This window comes from Oenanthe melanoleuca, chromosome 1 (genome assembly GCF_029582105.1).
Source record: "Oenanthe melanoleuca isolate GR-GAL-2019-014 chromosome 1, OMel1.0, whole genome shotgun sequence".
Taxonomy (NCBI): domain Eukaryota; kingdom Metazoa; phylum Chordata; class Aves; order Passeriformes; family Muscicapidae; genus Oenanthe; species Oenanthe melanoleuca.
In genome coordinates this window covers 79,973,291-79,994,914 of record NC_079333.1, presented here as the reverse complement: position 1 = coordinate 79,994,914, position 21,624 = coordinate 79,973,291, and the positions used below count along the sequence as shown (strand labels likewise).

Sequence of the window (21,624 nt, the reverse complement as noted above, 5' to 3'; positions counted from 1 at the left end):
AGTGTTGCTTTGCTTGGGTTTACACCACTGCTATGTTCAGTTCTGGTACTTCCAAAGAAACCACTAAACATCAAGGGATGCTGAGGAAGAATTGCAAAAACAAGCTTAAATTAAAAACTCATCTGTTTTCTTTACACCAAGGAAGACAAACTGAACTGACTGTACCATATAATCTATAAACTGCAAGAAGAGTCTTCTGAAAGCCAAGGGTCTTAAAGCCCAGCTGAACTTTAACTTACAACTGCAAATAAGATGAGAATTTTTAATACTGACATTTAGCTTTTTTGAGACTACATAAAGCAGCCTTGACTCTTCAATTAAATATTATAAAGGATCAAACAGTTTCAGAATCCACATTTTTATTCTGAGCAAAAGTTAACTCAAGAAATTGTAAGCCATATTTGGTACTGTGTAATCAGGCCACATTACAAACATGACCTTTTTCAGTCTTCACTTGGCTAAATTGACAGAGTTAGTTACACCAATATTTTATTTCCCCCAGAAGCTAAGAAAAAGGGAAGCTGCCAATTCTTTTCTAGGGTTCAAGACAGATCTAAATTACGACCTGAAATACAAGAGAAAGCCTATACCAATTAATGAAAGAGGACACTAGGAAACTGTCCCAAAACCTACTCATCACTAGTCTCCTGCTTAAAATACCAGCAATATTTACTGGACTTTCTGAACACACACTTAAAAAAAAATTTGAAAATCTTTGGTACTCTCTTCAGCTTCCCAAATAATACAGTTGGACACAGTAAGCAAAATAGTAACTAAAAACTTAGCAATTCTATGATTCTAATAAACCAGAACAACACAGTCACAGAACATTAGCACTAGAAATTTTAAATGTCCACAGAAAATTGTAAAGAAGTAGAAACAGGGTCCAGCAAAAACAGGATGTATTTCTGGCTTTTTTTCTGTATTTTTGAATTTTCTAACAGAAAATACCAAGTTTAAATTTTCACTATTTCTCCACTCTAACCTCACAAATGGCAACGGTTTTGCAATATTAAGGGAAAAAAAAACTAGAACCCACCACAACAGGAAAGAAATGCATGAGGACTAAGATCAGGCTGCAGTCCATTTAAATGAAAACAGTGTTTTACTATTCTGTGTTATAGAAGCATCTATGGAAAAAAGGCATATCTGGCCTTAGGCACAACATTACATTTTCTAACATCAGTTATAAAGAAAAAAGCCTTTTTGTATCAAAGACTTCTGCAATCAATATGACTACATGTGATGACCAGCAAAGGACAAGAGTTTATCATCCTGAAATTTAATTATATTCAAGAGCTTTCCTTCCTTGCCTTTTTTTTTCTTACCCTTATTTTTTTCCCTTTATTCAGCTGAGCATTTGGAAAGGTAAGAAAAGCATCAGAATCACTACTCTCTCAAACTATCTAATGTAGTGAGTTCTGTAAAGGCAGTCCTATATAAAGCAGGACATATTTTGCTCCTTAAGAGTCTCAATCATTCACTTAACATTTCAATAAGTGTCAACCTCTCCCCAATATGGATAAAATCATACTGAAAAGAATACAAACAGCCCTGAAATTGCATTCACTTCTTCATTATTTGACTCTCTGATAAAAATTCAACTCTCTAGCATTCAGATACCTAACAGCTGAAACAAAGAAAGGGCTTTGACCAACACAGCACTGTGGGCTAAACATACAGAGAGAGAATCAGAACTTCAGCTGAAGATACCTGTATCCTGTTGAGCTCCACAACTGGCCCATGCTGACGATCTCTCACCATAGTAGCTTGCACAACTTTCTGAAAGCTGCCTCCTAAAAAACAAACAAACAAAAAAACAGATAATGGCAAAACTGAAATCAAGTAAGAACCCTGCACCTATTCTGCAGATAAACACACAGTTCAATACAGGAAGCAAAAAAGCACCAAAATATGAAGGTGCCAGATGTAACTCAATGATCATGTTATTTGTGTTAATGTTTCATGTCTGAAAGAGTGGGGATATTAAAAAAGTAAAGAAGAAAGTCCCATCTATATCACTTAAAACCACAGCCTGAAGGGTTGCACTGCACCCAGATACAATTATTAAGCAACCAAAGTACTGCTGAGTACAAGTATAAATTAGTTTATACCAGAAAAATGTAAGTATATAGAGAGTAATTAACATCAGAGAATGACTTGTTATGGAAAGTAATAAATAAACAACAAATAAATTTTCCTTAAAAGCTAATTCAAGTATCTGAGGCTCCCTCACTAAATATTTGGATATAATTTTACAGTCAACTTCAAGCAAGATTAAGCAGATTTTGAAGTCTTTAGAATTCTGAAGGTAAGTTTGATTTAAATGCCTAGATATGAATATGGCATCACAACCTCTGATGTATTTATGCCTGATATCCCATTTTGCCTTATGTCTGAAGCCCTTCTGTAACTATTCTGCAGACTCAAGTAAGTAAGGTTGAATGTGCCATTCTTTTATGTAACATTACATATGTAAGAACTCAGAATTAATAGCATTAACAAATAAAAGCCTCATAAATGGAACAGCAAGGATTTCCTCTCTAGTTTAGGTTTTGATGACTTCCCTTGGTCTGTGAAGCATGTACACGGCTTGGTTGTTCTGCTACACAATTTTACTGGAGTCTAGAGAAAGAGACCCTGAGACAACAGATACTAAGAAGTCTAGTTACAGGCCATGTTGTCTTATTTAAGGACATAAAACAGCACTGCAAGGGGAAACTTAATTCTCTTTTCTACTCCCAGCAGATTCTGTCTATTTGTATAATGTTTTCTTCTTCAGTTAGACAAATCACTGTGACAGTGAGAAAATTCAGACCCAAAACTGATGATTATACTGAAGGCAAATCATGTTTTTATGGCTTATTATATCTGAAGTTTTCAGTAAGTTCTGCAGCTTTAAAGCATTACAGTTATCTACATTTTCTCCTGACTGACTTAACTCCAAAAACCCCCTTTTACTACCACTTGAGATTGAACTCCTAGGTATTCTATTTTCACTTTTAGCTCACTCTAAAACAAGCCTGTACCTGTACAAAGCTTTGCATTAACTAAGTATATGACCTGAAGAACTTAGCTATACTACAAACTGAAGATTTACAGCATAAAGTTATTTTCAAGATCAACACACAAAAGTACTGTGACGAAAAACTGAAAAAAAACACCGTAGAAAAGAACAAAAAGGAGGAAGTTTGCATCATCAGGTTGCAAATATTTTATACACAACTTACAGAACAAATTGAGATAAACAGCTCTTTTTTCTTCAGAAACAACTTAAACAGCACTTCTCTGCTATGGTTACAAATCTCTCTCTTAGAAACATTTTGATAAAATACCTTTCCCTGTGAAATCAGTATTCCCCGTAATGTGTCAAATCCAACTGAGGGTCCTTGGCCAGTTTCATCAAGTCTTCCTTCAAGATCAAACATTGGAATGCAAGGACAGAAGAGTTCTGAAATGTGATGCAGGAGCAGAAGCCTGTTTCTTAATGAAATGATGGGAATTTCCTGCAGGTGATTGTATTCCATAGGAACCTATGATAAGGCATTGACATCCAAACATAAATTAGAATTATTATACACTTTATTATATTCAACAGAACAACAATCTTTTTTTGCAGGTAAACTTGTATTAGAAATTCAGAAATTGGCTTAGTCACATAGTCAAAACTTCATGCATGGAGTTCAGTTGTTTATAAAGATACTAATAGTATCCCTCTAAACTGAACTAAGTATTTTATGATAGCTAGAATACAAGTGCTGTTCCACATTTTACAATTTATCCATAAACAAATACATTTTACATCCTGTCATAACTACTTCCAGGCATAGCTGAAATACAGAATATTCAAAAAACTCCCTTGAAAGGCGTAACATTTTCATAGCTGCAAGGCAGAATTAAATTCCTGCCAATTTTCAAACTTTACTGTTCCACATTTGGATTAAAAACTGAATGAAGAGGCTTTTTCAGCTCAGAAAAAATGGAATCCTTTGGAAATACAGAAGTGAAAGTAACTGGCTCTAACTTGAAGTCAAACCAAAGCACACTGAGCTTACGCAGGGATTTGGAAAGGAAATACATCTACTGAAAGGTCAGAAATAAGCACACTAAGTATGTTTAAAGTCTGATTTCAATAAGCCAAAAACATTACCTGTGTAGGTAGCTTGCCAGCATTAGCAGGTTTACTGGTTGACCAAGCTAAAGTATGTGCTGAGCCACAGGCCACTCTGTTGATCTTTTTCCCCTGAAGTGCTGCAACCAGGCGTGGTCTTTGGATGGCATTAGTTGTTCCATCTCCAAGCTGCCCTTCATCATTATCTCCCCATGTATACACTTCCCCTAAACCAATAAAAATAATTTATTATCCTGAGGCTAATAAACAACCTTTTTACAAAATTATCCATTAATTGACCAGATAAGGCCTTGGGCTGTAAACAAGATTTCTGTGACTGATGGCCATCCTGAAATCCAGAATCTAGTGCAGATAAATCTTAATTGACACAGTCAGGTCCACAGTCTCTATAGAGCAGCTAGCATAAGATGCATTTCTTTCCTCACAGTTTGTGTAACTAGAAGTTCTGCTCCAGAACAGGAGATGCTAGTGCACCATACTCTGCAACAGAATATCAGGAACAGACTGCATTTGACAGTTTCATAGCAAAAGCAAAGCCAATATGAAAAAAAATTAAAAGGCATAGTATTTTGTATAAGACAGAAATCCTATAATAAGCTGTATTACTACACAAGATATTAAAATAGGCGCTTGCTGTTGCAACATAATTGGGAAATACTTTTCAAGTAACGAACTCATTCCTGAGCATTCATTTTCTGCAGCAATATTCACTGCTCACACTCATTTTCAGCATCTGTATTTCACTAGCACCTAAAAACACACAGTTACTGTGCAGACTGGTTAATTGGGGGAGTGAATCAGCTTCAAAGCACTTTCACTATCTCAGCCTGCCATGTAAGAAGCAATATTATTTGTGCAGTGCTTCATTTAGCAAGTTAAACACTTCAAACTCACAAGACCCTGCCAAAAAAAAAAAAAAAAAAAAAGGCCAAGTCAATGGTTAATGCTACTGCTTGACCATTCTGTAATCACCTTTAGAGCTCTATATTCTTCTTTGCTCATCAGTGCTTATGCAACTTGAATTTTTTAATTTTCATTAATTTAGTTATATGTGATCAATTTAAATCAATGTCATGCTTGATGCTCAAGAAATATGCAACATTTGCAAATACAAAATATGTCCATGCACACAGAGAACCAGCATTTTTAGAAAGGACAACCTACCAACACTTGACTAAAAGACAGTTTCAATTTTTTCACATTCAGTGCTAAGAACTAAGTAAATTAATTGATTTTTATACCATCTTCAGTGCAGCAAACACAGTGCAAAGATCCTGTAGCAATTGCAATAACTTTCTTTCCTTGCAGCCCCTGCACTTGTCGTGGTCTTCTAACATGGTCATCAGATCCATGGCCCAAGCGATGATAATCTCCCTTGCCCCTGCAAGGAGAAGTAAACACTTAAAAACTGTCTTAACTGTGGAAAAAATGTAATGACAGGCTATGTCTGACATTTGACTTGCAGATGTAGTTATAAAGTCAAATACCAAAATATTCTCCAAACATTCAATGCGAATCATCACTACTTTGTATGGAGGTGATTCTGCTGACTCAGTACAGATTCTCACACCTCCAATACAATGTTCCTACTTAGTCAGGGTACTTCCTTTTATCACTTTTCCAGAGGGTGGTCTTTATTTTTAACTCTTAAAGGAGTCAAGTAGTAGAAGCATTCATGGCTAACACAGTGTATTGGCTTTTCTCAGAGAACTGTATGGAACTTCATACAGTTTAAGGATACCTAAATGTCATACAAACAAGGTTGCTGAGAGAAGTTGGGAAAGTATTTTGCTAAGTCTTTTTAAACATCTCAGCCTAGCAGTTTAAACTACAAAATTTGGAATGGTGTAAGGAAGATTAAAACAATGACTTCTAATATCAAATTCTCAGACTACAGCCACAAGCTAAACACAATTTTGATAATACATGAGAATGTTACTTATGCTATCACCTTCTGCCCTGCATGATACTTCATGCTTATAATCCTACTGACCTCCTTGGAAGTTCTGCATCTTGCAGGGGTCAGTGTCTGGAATAATAACCCTGTACTTTGGTTTCCAAGAGAAAATACTTGGATTTTTCATTCATGGCACTAGAAAACGCACCCCGAAGTGGGAGATTTTATTACTAATCAAAACTCAGGAACTCAAAAATTTTGAAAGAGAAGGTCAAAACAGTGAAGAAAGTGTAAAACACTGATAACAGTTACAGACAAGGTGACATCTAACACTGCTGAAATAACAAATACAGAATACTTACCATGTATACACAGCTCCAGATTTGGTAAGGGCCACAGAAAATTGTGATCCACATTCTACTTTAACTACTCCAAGGCCTGTAAGGGAATCAATCTAGAAAAATAATATCAAATGAAAATTAAAGGAGTTAATTAAGGAGACTGTAGAGTGAACTGTCTTAAGTAAAATATAACACTACTGTATGTCTCTCTCTATATATATATATTTACAAATTAAAATGTTTATGTAGATGATTTAGAAGAATTCCACTCCTTTCATCTTTGTACTGTTTACTGCTTAAATACTAAAAAAACCCTCAAATTTCACAAACTGTTGAAGATCACCTCCAGTATGTTTTGCAGTTACTCTGCAATTGCCCAGAGAAGAAATGAGAAGGCTTTATCTACTAACACTCATAATCATCCTTAGCTTGTATAACATGGATATGATGCTGCTGACATTGAAAAAATACTTCTATCTCCAGCAGACCCTTCGTATTTATTCTGTGTAGGACCTTATGCTGCTTTACCATCAGTCCTATGGGACCTACTGATGAAACGTAAACAAGCTATTTTTACATTATTTTACATCATGCTGGAAACATTTGGAAACAGAATGGGGATACCTGTTTCCAAGTAATTAAGTGTGATTCTGGATTTAGGATCTAAAATCCACTGTGCATGGGTATACACAGTGACAGAGACATTTCTCAAACACAAGCAACATTCACCTTCAAAAAAAATGCCAGAATTCAAATTTAATCGCTACGTACATTTCCTCTGCAACATGTGAAGAAATTCCATGCACTCACAGAAAGGGTTTAATATAAAGTAAACTTACTTTTCAAGGAATTGATACTCCTTTCTGGACTGACCATCTGAACTGTTGTAAATTTATTAAGACAAGGAAACCAGAAGATTTCTTGTCAAAACCTAATGTTCTGACAGGAACCAAAATTAAAATGAGAAGTATTATCTAAACCAGCAATGTTTTCCAAAATAACCTTCAAGTGCAACTTGAACAGTCTGCACAAAGCTTAAATTCTTGTTATTGGAGCCTACAAAGTTCATTCTTAACAACCCCCAGAAGAATCCTGATGTTCCAGGATGGATGAAAGTTCGCACATATTGACAAATCTGTCTTCAGCATTCTCCATCAACATCATAGTTTGTAAAGAGATGAAAAAATTACTAGAAATACCTTCATTGGTACTTTACAGCCATCACTGCCTCCTCTCCCAAGTTTTCCATAATCTCCATCACCCCAGGACCAGACTGTATCATCATCAGTGAGGCACAGTGTCTGTGCATCTCCACTGCCACAGGCAATATCAATCACACGGTAACCCTGGAGAGCTTCCACCTGCAATGAAATCACCCATGTTTGTTCACCATAAAAGACTTGATTATTTAATTTCACAAAAGATTACAAACTCATGTTGGAGAGGCAATGATTGGAACTACAAGTCTGAAACAGCACAGGAACAAGGAAATAAAGGCAACTCTAAAAGCTTTGCTCTTTTTTAACAGCAAAATGAAAACCAACAATGTATTTTAAACACAGGATATTTTTTTTTTATTGGTGAACTAGTTGAATTTTTTGACCTCAATGTCAGGGAAAACAATACAAAACACCTAAGGTTATTCTGCTGAAATAACTTCAGGCACTCTGGGCATGTACTGAATACAGTCGGGGGGGGGGGGGAAAAAAGTGTTATTTTCGAATAGTCTTTTACTAATTTACAATTTTTGAGCACTTGCATCATAATATGAATTTAGTTGACATCTTTTGAAATGATGCCACCTAGTGATGAAGTATGGGATTTGGAACCACAAAGTAAAAGGCTGGAGACCCACATGCATCACATCCTTCCTAGCCTTGCTACCACTAGAAATAGATTCCAGGTGACCCAATCCATCATTCAAAGCAGCATGAAACATCACATATTTCCTTAAATTTTCTTTAAATCTCTAAAATAAACTCCTTGTAAGCTGTTTGGTGACCACTAGCAAAGTTTTGCAGCTCCTCTTTCATTTTATCCTTTCAATCACGGCAGCTTGTTCATTTCTTACAAATACATGCCACTGTTTTTCCCTTTCATTCTTTGTACACAGAAAGGCAAAAAGTTAATAAATCAGAAGATATCAACTGAACTAAGACTGTTGAGTGCACCAAGGGTTTCTCACCAGTTTAGGTTTTAGCTGGTCCTCACTATCTCCATGGCCAAGGCGTCCATAGCGTCCCTTTCCCCAGGTGAAAAGGTCCCCTGCAGCTGTGATGCAAGCGCTGTGTGCTCCCCCTGCAGCAATGTCAACCACTTCTATGCCTCTCAGAGACTCGATCACACGAGGCCGATCACAAGGGCTGAAAAGAAAACACCTGTCTGGACAAAACTTCTGGGACAGACCATCCACATTCATCAGTGTACAGAGAGTCCTCTTTTAAAACCAGAATGAGAACACCTAAAATCGCTAAGTATTTGCTTTGCTCCAATTTAATGTCCTAAGGATCTATTTTTGACTAGAAAAATTCACTAATATACAGCACCTGTGATAAGTATCCAATAATTTTTTTGAATAAAATTTTCAAGTGTTACTTGCCTTCGGTTTCCATGACCAAGTTTGCCATCTTCTGCTTCACCCCAAGAATAAACTTCTCCTTCAAAAGACAGTGCCAAACAGTGCTTTCCTCCTGAGTTCACTGCAACTTTCTTTATGAACACATGTTGAATGGATTCCAGTAAAGTTGGAGTAGAAACTGATTCTGTTCCTCCAATTCCAAGCCTACCACCTGCTCCATATCCAGTGGCATACAGCTTTAAAGAAAAGAATAAAACTTAGTTTTGTTTGCCTCATGCATAACATTCTCTAGAAATGAATTTTAGAGAAGTATTCTTAATGTATATATGTCAGAATGCAGCTCAAGGAAAGTCTAAAAAAACCCAGTTTCTTACAAGCTTCTTATTTTCTCTCTTTTGGAAAACAAAGAAATAATTTGAAATATTTCACAAAAAAACTTTGGGAAAATGAAGGTACATTCAAGTCAGTAAGAACTCTCACTGACTTAATGCATTTAGTGTGAAATACTAAAGCTTATTTTGCAAAACTCTCAAAGACAATAGCTCTGCTTGATAGCATTACAAAATCACCTATTGCCTGTAACTCTCCTTCCAAGCAGCAGTAGTCTAGTATTCTTTCTTCTGTAGAATATACACACATAAACAAAGTTGTTTCTTTCCTTTCCATCCCATAAATACAGTTTTAATTACCGCTTTCCACTCTTTTTGTCTCTGAAAATAACTTCTTTCAACAGAACGATGTCAAGAAATGCAACTAATCTGCCCTTCGCCCTTCTGTGAATTATTAGCAAGGATGACACTGACCCCAAGGAATCATTACAGTACTTCACTAGATGAATGCAACTGTTACAAAAAGCTCTAACTAAAGTTCTCCATCATGTCCTTAACAGCTGCCATCTGCATAAAAATAAAAACTTTAAATTCATGAACTGATTTTTTTCTCCTATACCTTACACTAAACACTGAGATTTCTTTTCACTCAGGATACGAGCACCTGGAAATTAGTTCCTGCAATATCTAACTTACATGTAGCCAACTGTGAGCAATCTGACCTCCTCCCTGCTAGAGAAAAATAATCACTCCTATCTTAAGGAACTCTGTGAGCATGCTGCTTGTAACCAGCTTTGTTTGACAAAATCTGATCACATTTTTGAGTTGAGAACTCAAATATGTTTCTTGCTTCAGCCATTTAATGCTATTGCATTAAATGTAATCCTAGAAAATACTGGTGGAGTTGGTACAGTTCAGATTTTTTAAAAAAAAAAATTTAAAAGTTACTACCACCAATAATAATTAACCTGTGCTATGCACACTGTTTTTCATTTAGCCAAACCTGACTGAGGGTGAAATATTGCAAGAGAGTCAAACAAGCAATCATTTGTTTTATCCTTACTTTCCCATCAGCAGTCACTGCAAACAGAGTCTGTTCACCACCAATTAACTGCACTGGTCTAAGGGTGGCAAGGGCTTCACATGGAGTTGGGACTTTGACCTTTGCTCCTTCAATTCCACCAAGCTGCCCTCTGTGATTATGACCCCAACCATAAATAGTTCCACTGCCTCCAGCCGAAAGGGTCCAATCATCAGGTCGTCTGCAGGAAATGCAAAACAAACAAAATCTTAAGAGAGCATTTTAAAAGTCACCAAAAAATGCAGTTTATCACTGTACAGCAACAAAGCACCACAAGATCAAGCCAGTAACAGTTGAAAGAAATTACCTATTCATCCACTGGACAAGCTGCTCATCCTGTTCTCTCTTAAAGACATCATGGCACTCATGAAGAACATCCATATTTTCATTATCTGCCATTAATTCTCGGATTTTCTTTGCCACCTGTGAAATATTTTGCATTAAACAACATTATTCAAATTTCAATTATTCATATCACAGTTGGCATAAAATAATTCAAACTCAGTGTATCTTTTTACTGAGACACTGTCACACGTTCCATTAACCATCTGAAGCATTCCTGCAGTACCTCATCAAGGAAAAGGCGAGGTAAGGGTGTCCTTTTATCAAGAGCCACAGCAACCCTGGATGCCATGCAGTACCTCCTGAACCAGGCCCATTTGTGTGTCTCTGCACAGCAAGGCAGAGTGTCCAACTCCAGATCACATGCAAGAGCCACAAGCACCTTCAGATAATAATAAAAAAAAAACCCATTTTAGAGAGGCATCAAAAATATACAATAAAAATCAGTGTGTTTTTGAGAGAGATGAACAGCACATAGGCCAGCAGGGCTTGTACAGTCTCAAAGACATGCAAAGTCACTAAGAGCCATCTTCATTACCCCTACAGCATCAACTGTAGCCCCACTATCTCACATGGTTAGGTATCTAATTTCTTCTTTCAATCCAGAAATTTTCATAACCTCCTTGTGAAAAACATTGCCAGATTAATTACCTTTTCCACATCAAATCCCATGTGATTAACATTTTACCTTCCATTTCTAAACTAAGTTTCCTTTCTACAATTCAATGAATTTTCAATTTATTTTCAGTTTGAATCAATTTCAAATCAATGTTTCAGATTAAAGCTATGAACAACTTTTAAGATTTTCTGTTAAGATAGGTACACCCTCTTTGTTTCACTTTTATACTACAAAGGAGGCTTTTCATCTTTTATTCTTTTTACTCTTCTCTAGACATCCTCAGCTTGTTTATTTTTACTTTGAAGTACAGGGCCCATTAAACACATCGTCATTTTTTCCAACTGGATGTAAATAAAACCTTCAGAGTACTAAACTAACTAAATAGAAATATGCAACACTCCTATTAGGAAAACTCAAAATCACTTATCAAAAAGTCTGCTTACAAGATGTTTTCCTGAGCTCCCCTGCCTAGCTAGGTACTGTTTATTTTTCATTTGTGTATTTGATTCTCCTTTTAGAAGCAGTATTCTAATTTTGTCAGTAGATATTACTGACATAGGACTAAGTGACCTTAGCACAGCTCAAGAAAAAAAACCAGAACTGTTTTAATGTGTTCTTTACTGATTGTACACCATTACCTTAAAGAAAGGGCTGTGGAGCAATTGTTTGCCACCTCTCACAATGGGGTCTTCATAGTCAAACTGTCGCTGCAAAGCTTCTGGAAGACCTTTAACCAAAGCAGCTAAAGCACTCCCTGTGAAACTCTAGAGACACCACACAATTAGAAAGTCAGTCATAGTGCATGCATTACAGGAAGTACATTATTTAGATGACTGTGACAGAACATTAATAACTTCTCAAATTACAGCTTACTGTGTGAAGTACCATTTCAATTCACACAGTTCTGTTAAGTCTTGGAAGTCTTAGCCATTTTTTCATTTCTAAACTGGAGTACCTTTACAGACTTGCAGACCTGTGCAAGAAGACTATTCATTTGTCCATGTCCTATTTTGCCATGAACACAAAAAACACTGTCCATCAGGGCTAGCACCTTTTAATCTTAATGTGAAAAATGTGGAGAGGAGAGCACTTCTGCCTCCTTACCAAAGCTCGTGTTTCTCCCTCGTTATCCCCTAGGATCCGGTTGATGTTAATGGACTGGCCAAACTCCGTGGTGAGCAGCTTCCGCAGCCTCTGCAAGGCCCACATTCTGTGGCCAGCAGCTAAGGAAAAACAAGCACACCAAGAATGTAAGCACTTAAAACAATCATTGTCACTTCAAAAAACCAGACCTAGTTTTAAGACTGTACTCACCTAAGGCACTCAGCTGAGCACAAGCTGCAAGAGAAGCTGCCAAGCGAGGAACTATGCTCCTGTTGGAAGCAAAATTTAAGCGAAAATCCAACAGACACGTAACCAAATCCATTGAGGGACATGAAAGAATGCAACGATCTGAGAGAAGGTCTTTAGGGCCTACAAGAAACAAAAATGAACAATTAAAAATTAAAGCTAGGGAAGGTTGTCCTCATACTGAAATAAGAACAGAACACAGGCAGGATTTAGTTGACCAAACACAGCACTCTAGAATGCCAGTCTGCTTGAGTTATCTATTCTCATTCTCTTTGAAGAGAAGATGCACTTTCGTGACTTAATTTACATTATTTTAAAACAGATGGATTTTAAAAAATAAGGGCATTTCAGATGACTTGTGTCCCAGAAGTATCCTCTCTCTACTGATGAAAAGGCAAACTAGAGTGACTACAAAATATTTTGTCTCTTCTCTATGTACAAGTGCACCTCTCAGGACTTAGTTGAAAATGCTTCCTAAATAAGAATGAAAACATTTCCTTTGTAGAAATGTAAATGAACTATTGAACTTTGACATTAATATACCACGCAATAAGTGCAGTGTAAAAAAGCAAACAATAAAATCTACTCTTGCCCTCCTGTAAATGTTGTATGTGCTACCTTACCTGCAGCTGGCATGATAGGATAAACTGTGAATCGCCATCCCCATCCATTCACAGACCCATCACTGATGAACTTCCACTTTAACTCATCCCCTGGAATTCGCAGTTCACTGGACCAATCTGACCACTCACGACCTGTTACAGTGGGCAAGACAAACACACTCAGCTATACTGTCTGAGACAGTGTTAGCCACTCATCAATAGCAATTGGTTAAATATTGTAAACATCACACAACGGCATTCAAGAAAAAAAGCTATGTGAAGTACATGAGCATAAATGTAAAATGTTACAAAATGTTAAAAAGTACAAAACCAAGTCTTAAAAAGTTCAATTAGCACTGCTAGCAGATAGACTAGTACCACAATCAGGAGGCAACTACCAGAGCTTGTCCTATTTTCAAATTATCTTTCACATTATAAAAATATATAACAATCTATTCATTAAATTAAGCTTTACAGCTTCCAGTCAGGAACCAACCAGAAATATCTCAGTACTGAAATACCTTTGGGGAAAAATGGGTCAAAATGAAAAGCCCACATTACGACTGCACAGGCAGTAACTATTCCTCCAAAAGCTATTACAAATTAATAGGGCCTAAAAATTATATCAGAAATACCAAGATTAAAAATGTGAAGAATTTGTGTAGTGTCACATACAAAGGCCAGAGCAGGAAACAGAAAAAAAGAACACCAAGCTATTATTTTGGACATTTGACAGCAGAAAAGCATTTGTCTTGACTGTATGAAAGCTGAAATTTCTCTAAGTACTACCTGAAAAACGAAAAAGCTAGAAAAGTAAGTATCCTTTTCCAATTTGTTAAAATGCACTTTGATTATATAGATATTCACACATGTTGGCAGGGGTGCTGAACACTGAACTTTACACTCTATTTGCTCTTTGGAAGAACTGGACAATCGAATATGCACTTCCCAGAGATCAACCTTTGTGTCTAGATGCTAGGAAGTTTTTAGTTAAAAAGGCAGTATCAATAACAGAAGACCCTGTGGATCACACAGCACACTTGAGGGGCCTGGCTGTCCGCACCTGACCGGACGGACACGATCCTGTTGACTCCGTCCATTATGGTGAGTGGGTCGTGGCGCCGCTCCGTGGAACACTGGCGGTCAAACTCCACCCTCAGTCCCTCAGCACCTAAACAGCAAGAGTTCACACACTTCAACAGAGCAAGCAGCATCACAGACAAATGCAGCGTTTTAGAAATCCACATGAAATCAAACACAGCTGTGGAAGCCATAGCACCCGTTAACAAAAATAACTTTTGATTTAATGACATTATTTGCCTGTAATTTCTTCTCACTGCAAGTCTTAAATCACAGCAAGCTTATGTGAGTAGGGGATAGCAGACAAAAGGCCATACCAGAACATTCAAAGCTAAAGCTGCAAAAGACAAAAAAAAAAAAGCCTATTTACACCTAAGGCAGATAGTTCTTTGTTATCTGTAACTTTTGGTAATTACTAGGTGAATTACTGAAAGAAGCACTAAATGAAAAGACAGCATTAAAATAAAGAAGTATTTCCCTTGCTCAAGACTAGAAGATGAGTTTTCATTTACTAAACCTGAAAAAGACTCAGGCTTTCTCAGCTTCATAACTGAAGGGAGAACAGCAATGATATGCAACTGTAATCACACCCAGTGAACCCAGTAATGCCCATTGTATAGAACTGAGATTTTCATCAGTGTGTAAGAAATCAACTTCAGGAAATACTTTTTTATAGCAACAGGACACATAATGTGGCTTTAAAAGTTCAATACATATTTTTGTAAGCTAAGGAACAACTCAGTGCAGGCAGGCTTAAAAACAATCAAATCTTAGCAACATAACTCCAAGAATTCTGTACCTGGTATTTTAACTGTGCCACTAGAAGATGTATCATCAGTATATGGATGGCTGCTCTCTACCACAACTGGTTGTGAAGAGAGGCGACCACTTTGTGAATCAGTTGCTACATCTTCTAGTTCTGTAACACAAAGCTCCAACAACATATCAGCAACCTAAGGAAAGAAAAATATCCACTTTACAAACTGTATATTTAAGTAAACCAAAAAATCTAAGTAAATTACCATTCTTCCCAAATTTAAAATAAATAACTTCATATTGGAAATCTGATTCATAAACCCTCATATTGACTCAAAAATACCCTTTTTGGTAATGTTGGAGCAAGAAAAACTCCTAAAACTAAAAGCCAAAAAACTTCAATTTTCAGTAAGTATATGTCAACACAAATAATTGTTTTCCCTTACAGAAAAAGTGAACTATTGAATCTAGCTATAGAGCACACACCAGCATAGAAAGGTATAAATCATGAACCAGTATGTAATATTGCAAAATGCTGTTTAGGGATGAAATGCCAAAAGTACTAATTTTAAGAGTTTCTAGTAAGAATTCTGACTCCAAAACACAAAAACGCTACACAAACCCAAAGCTGCTCAGTTACCCACTATTAATGACAAAAACCACCCAGAATTAATGTAAAAGTGCACATAGGATATGTGCATAATTTGACTGGGAAAACTCAGCCCAACATAAATACACATAGCTAATCACCACAAATTGGGCAGGGGGAGTAACAGTTTTAGAAATCTTTAAAAAAAAATGTATTGTTACTCATTAGGAAAATTACTAGTTGAAAGGTAAAGCTACAAGAAATAGTAAACAGCTTTCAGTTCATTACTGAACACACATATTCTATAAGTAATTCATGATTTGTTACGTTCTGCCAACTATGCCAAAAAAACCCCCACCTGTGGATACTTTGCAAAAAGAAGCTTAGAAGCTTCAATGTAATGCAAAATGAAATGTAAATCTTAACAATACAATATACTAGCAGCATTTTTAGCTAGCAATAGTGATTGCATCAATTTGAAAAATAAACTCAGATGCAAAAAAACTGCCATAATGGAAATTTTTTAACTAACATTCTACACAGAGTAAACAGAGCTTGGTTATTTCAGCTTAATTCCAATACTCACTGACACTTAGTCAATACACAAATACATTCTTCTATCTTAATGTTTAATTGCAGCATGAAAAATGGAGAAATTTGTCTTCTACTGACATCTGCAGCACATGCATGTATTCATGTACTATTTCCATTAAAACAGTTAAAGCTCACATGCATTTAAGTTCAACTCGAATTTTCATGTGTAAGAAGTTTCTCAGGATGCTGACCAGAACTTCCAACACAAGAAAATATTCCAGCAAGCTAGTAATGGAAAGGACCCAGTTAAAATGCAACAGAAACAAAAGCTGACCTGTGGGTAAGCTGTGCCCATGCCAGACAGCACAGCTGAGAGAACATCTCTCCCCTTTTCTCCCGCTCGGTTGGACACCGCAAGCTTTAGCAGGTCAACCATGACTCGTGTGTCATCTGGTACCAGCAGACTTGTAAACTCATCCAAGTACTGTGGTTCTGGGCCAGACACCTTACTCTGGCTTTCTACATCCTACAAAACAAACAAACATACATCTGACTTCAGACAGCTTTTTAAAAATGCAGTCATTTATAGAATAACTTCAAAAGCACAAAAACCAGAAAAACTGATTGATAAAAGCATGGTAAGGACTTAAGTTTTGAGAAGAGCATGGGCAACATTACCTCTTTGGTTTTTGTCATGGTTTCTGCAATAATACTGGCAGCTCCAGGATCATCTGTGACTGGAATGAAAGGACGGGAAGAGGCAGCAGCAGCTGAGGGAGTTACAGCAGATGGTGTCACAGCATCTTCTGAAGGAACAACCTAGCCAGAACAAACAACAACAAATGAAATCTTCAACAAGGCACTGTAAAACCTTTAAGATTTTAACTATTTATAAGAAGGGCTATTGCTTAAAGCAGCAATTTATAAACAGCCATAAATTCAAAACTAACATGATTCACTGCCTGTTTTTTCAGCTTCTATTTTATGTTCCTAGTGTGGGTAAAACAACAGATACTCCCCTCTAAGCTAGCTGCTACAAAAATATACAATAAAACATCAGTGCCTGCAGAAAAGTCTACAAAGCAGAAGGAAAGCCCTGACAATATGTATTCACAGGTTATAAATGCAAAAGATCTCTTCAGTAGCAAGCCTTTTCTTTTTTCTGCTTTCATTAGTAGTTGGGAATCAACACAGTAGAATTTCATTGAGAGCTTCATGTCTAAAGCAGTTGATCTAAGTTTACAACTAAATTTCATTACATAATGGTCAAATATTTGGCTATTCCTGACTTCTCTCAATATCACTCCTGTAAAATGAATTCAGTATCTCTAAAATATTGCTAGAAATCATCACAATTGCATTTAAATGACAAATGCTTTCTGAAAGTTCAAAACTGATCTTACACTAAAATTTTAGTTTTTTCAAATCTGACATGTGCAGAGAACCAAGTCCTGAAATTAGAGCAGAAAGGAATTTTTTAATCTCTGATACTATCAGACTAATTGAGATATGTATCAGCTTTACAGTTAAAAACTAATGAAAAAAAATAATGTGACACTTTACCTCCCCTCTCCTGTCCTGCCATGGGTTTGGGCTCAGCCTCTCCTCGATATCTCCAAGCACACACTCATCTCCATTTACAGGGCTTCCTGCAGAAGTAGCATCTGATGGAGGGGCTGGCGACGAAGAGGGACACTCTACTGGTGCAATCATACTTGCAGGCATCAGTGCTCCAACAACTGCATCCCTGAAATCATTTAGGATGGATTAACATAAAACTAATTATACTCTCTTTTTGAACTTGAAAAATTTTATTAGCTTGTCTTAATAAAATAAGGTAAGGTTTCCAATCTCTGCACTATAGAGGGCAGTTCATTTTCCTTTGGGCCTGATGCTTCAATATTTAACATGAGTTTATCTTTATTAATTTTAGCACAAATGCTCTGCTCTCTACTAACAATGATGGCACTGCAAAGTTTTATTGTTATTTCCACTCTGCCCTCTACTCCTCCCCCCATATCATCCATCATGATTTACTTCCACAGCTTCCACATTATTTACATGGGTATTTCTGAATGAATGATTTTTTTCCCCAGGCAATGGAAACTTTTGTAAACATAACAACATAAAGCTAACATTGACATAAAAAAAAAAAAAAAATATGAAGCTTAGGCCCATCCTGAGGAGTTCAAACTTGTTAAAGCAATTTAAACCTGACTCAAGAGTCCCTAATAGATGGCAAGCTATGCCATCTTTTGCTCTGCCACTGGAAGAATGTCTCCATGCCTACCTGGCATACATGATTTGTAATGCAATCAGTATGTGAGACAGTGCCTGCTGTTTGGCAACATTCCCATCAAGTGACAGGAGAATCTTAGCAAGGGAAGGGCGATTCGGCTTGGAACTGTTCACCCCACTGATTTTGTTACTAGCAGCAGAAGAATCTGCATCTGAAGGAACACCTAAAAAGAGGCAAGGGGAGAGAGAAGGTAAGCATTTCTTAATGGCATAAAACATAAAAGGAAATGGTTTACCTAATTTCTTGTTAAATCAGAAGAGATGACTGAAACTAAGTCTGCAGGAGATTCTTAAACTGCAGTGCCTACAGTTACAACATTAAAGTTAATACTGAGTCTTTCCAACAAGGGCTTTCCTAAGCAGATCAAAATAGTATTTGATCTTGTTACTCACTTATGAGGATTAAGATAAGATTGAAATATTTTAGTGATCAGCACCTAAAACAAGTTTTATTTACACAAATGAGAATTTTTTATTAGGTACAAATTGGCCTGGTCATGAAAAAGCTTAATTATCAAGATGTTTGATGCTTTTATATTCAACACAAAGCACTGCTGTTTTGATTCTCTAATTCTTAAGTCACTTACCTTAGAAACAAGAGGTAACGTGCAAGAAGACTAATAATAGTGTAGCATTCATCTATCATTATCTCAATAAAGGGAAACTCCTTAGGGTGTTTGAGAAAGCATGTTACATTTCAAATTAAAAGTTCCACTTTCATGAGAAGTTTTGGTTGGACTTTTTTTTTTTTTTTTTACCAGAAGTATATTTTGTTGTTTTGTGATTTATTTTTTTTTAACCATTTTCTTTTGCACGTTTCTATCACCTATTAAACCACACACAAAACAAACACTCCAATGGCGGTAAAGGAAAAACAATGTAAGGCAACAAATACCAACCAAGATAAGAAGCACCTAAAGGGTCCCTCGCAGTCTGGAAAAGGACTGGTTCATGAACAGAAGGTGTAGCTACATCCACTGTTGTCCATGCTACACTGTGGGAAGAACCACAAGCAACCCGAGTGATTTTCTGCCCTTCCAAGCCCTGGACAAGAGTGGGTTTTCTATTGACTGTAGTAGTTCCATTGCCTTGCTGCCCGTGGTCATTGTCACCCCAAGCATAAACCTGCCAGGAAAAATGTCCACATGTTATTTATCTTCATTGCTTATCTCATTTAAATGCTTTCTGGAAAATTTCTAAAAGGAGTATTTGTGATTTGTGCTAGTAATCTAGGACACTTTAATCTATTGTCATGAAATTTCCCTGCCCCATTAAATAGTGCAGGCATTATTAAAAAAGGAGAGGAAAAAAAAAAAATCAACACTTTATCAGATGATTCATAAATTATTTCTGAATCATAATTGATCAGCTGATTCATAAATCACTCAATGTTCACAGTAAGTTTAAATTATCTGCTTAGTAATTACATTGAAGATCTGAAACAATATTATGATAAAGCTGAAAAATCTGTCCAGAACTCTATGACTGCTGCTGCATTTCCAGAGTAAGAAGCAGAAAACTGATCACAAGATAATACAAGGAAAACACTACAAAAGCTACCATGACAAAAATATTTCAACTCCAATACTAGTATTTTAAATACTAATACATGTTAAATTACAATCATGCTTACATTTATGCAAGACTTTTAAAAGCAAATACATAAAATTAGAGATTCTTATTTCATTTAATCAGCACTGTTATACTTTCCTTCCTGCATAGTTTATTCCCTTCTGCATCAAGGGAAGAGGGGAAAGGAGGGTGATGCACAACTTACCTGTCCAGTGTCAGTCACTGCCAGACAGTGGAGGGCTCCCACAGCCACGTGCACAATCTTTTTACCCCTCAGTCCTTCCACAACCTGTGGCTTTCGTACATGCACATCTGTGCCATGGCCTAGCCTGAAGTAGTCACCTTTACCCCTGCAACAAACAATAACATTCAGAACAACTGGACTGTTCACACATTCCTCTTCAATGCAGGCTCCCAACTGAATATATTTCATTTATTGCTGCCTGAAACACACACATCAACTAGCAAATTCTTCAAAACTCAATCCCAAAGGCATAAGAATGAGGATAACTGCAGTTCTGTTACACTGTAGTTTCTTACCCCAATACAGAAGAGCATGATTATGACTATTTTTTATATGCAAAGCAACTGGCATTACATTTCATTTCCTCTTCTGCAGAAACAATGCAATTATAAACACTGACAAAATTCATGTGGTTTGATAAGACTTAGGCATACTTAACTACTAAGGAGAAACCTAACAACAAAACCTTTAATCTAGAAGTCTGTTTCCATGGAAAAAATAGAGTGAACTAAAAATGTCTTCAAAATTGAGTCTTTTCCCATTGCTGGAAGCCTCAATATATATTCTCAAGCCTCCATAATTTAAATTCTTCCAAAATCGTTATATACATAAACTAAAAAAATCCAGTATACACGAAAGTTATGTAAACACCTTAAAATGCCTCTACCAAGAATGTCAGTAAAGAAGAAAAAAACCCTGATATTTCTTCCAACTATGTTTTTAGTAACCACTCATTCAGTTCTTTTGCTCACCACCACTTTTTCTGAAGCAAGGTTATATTATGCTGGAGAGAAATATGATACAGAGTACTGTTATATACCTAAAGTTATAACTCAGAAGTGATGATTTTTTTTTTCTATAAACCATTACAAATTCAAGAAGAATAAAAGTTTAAAATCAATTCAGCCACTCCCAGCTGAAACAGAACTAAAAAAATCTTGCAGACCTGTAATGTCATGAAATAGCTGTAGACTTTTGACTAGACATAAGTGTTAAGAAAAACTAGGGCAAGGAAGGAACAAACAAGATTTTGGCATGAGTTCTTAATTAAAAAAAAAAAAAAAAAAATTATCTTTGCTCTTGTTCCTTTTGTCACTGCAAAAAAAATAAAAATTAGAGGGAGAACAAGAAAGAAATACATTTTCCAATGGCCACTCTGAAAAACAATATCTGTTAAAAACTTCTCTCCCCTTTAACAGTAGTAGAAACTTATAAAAATGAAAGGTTTAAGGATTTCCTCTTCATGTTATTCAGCCACCGCTGACAACACAACAAAAATT

At 36.4% G+C, this 21,624-nt stretch overlaps 1 protein-coding gene across 1 annotated transcript in view; it reads right to left on the bottom strand.

Moving 5' to 3' along the window:
- Window positions 1–21,624, bottom strand: part of HERC2 (HECT and RLD domain containing E3 ubiquitin protein ligase 2) — a 101,947-nt gene that overhangs the window by 8,945 nt on the left and 71,378 nt on the right. Inside the window, exons 64-88 of the mRNA XM_056491813.1 lie at window positions 20,306–20,450; window positions 19,428–19,653; window positions 18,521–18,692; window positions 17,794–17,977; window positions 16,909–17,049; window positions 16,565–16,756; window positions 15,151–15,304; window positions 14,335–14,442; window positions 13,293–13,424; window positions 12,634–12,792; window positions 12,424–12,542; window positions 11,958–12,083; window positions 10,927–11,082; window positions 10,666–10,781; window positions 10,341–10,539; window positions 8,970–9,184; window positions 8,556–8,733; window positions 7,570–7,731; window positions 6,392–6,483; window positions 5,374–5,513; window positions 4,151–4,338; window positions 3,336–3,533; window positions 3,101–3,150; window positions 1,861–1,865; window positions 1,714–1,796 (exon numbers count right to left, since the gene is read on the bottom strand). Coding sequence (XP_056347788.1) covers window positions 1,714–1,796; window positions 1,861–1,865; window positions 3,101–3,150; window positions 3,336–3,533; window positions 4,151–4,338; window positions 5,374–5,513; window positions 6,392–6,483; window positions 7,570–7,731; window positions 8,556–8,733; window positions 8,970–9,184; window positions 10,341–10,539; window positions 10,666–10,781; window positions 10,927–11,082; window positions 11,958–12,083; window positions 12,424–12,542; window positions 12,634–12,792; window positions 13,293–13,424; window positions 14,335–14,442; window positions 15,151–15,304; window positions 16,565–16,756; window positions 16,909–17,049; window positions 17,794–17,977; window positions 18,521–18,692; window positions 19,428–19,653; window positions 20,306–20,450 — 3,640 coding nt within the window. The remainder of the gene's footprint in view (window positions 1–1,713; window positions 1,797–1,860; window positions 1,866–3,100; window positions 3,151–3,335; window positions 3,534–4,150; window positions 4,339–5,373; window positions 5,514–6,391; window positions 6,484–7,569; window positions 7,732–8,555; window positions 8,734–8,969; window positions 9,185–10,340; window positions 10,540–10,665; window positions 10,782–10,926; window positions 11,083–11,957; window positions 12,084–12,423; window positions 12,543–12,633; window positions 12,793–13,292; window positions 13,425–14,334; window positions 14,443–15,150; window positions 15,305–16,564; window positions 16,757–16,908; window positions 17,050–17,793; window positions 17,978–18,520; window positions 18,693–19,427; window positions 19,654–20,305; window positions 20,451–21,624) is intronic.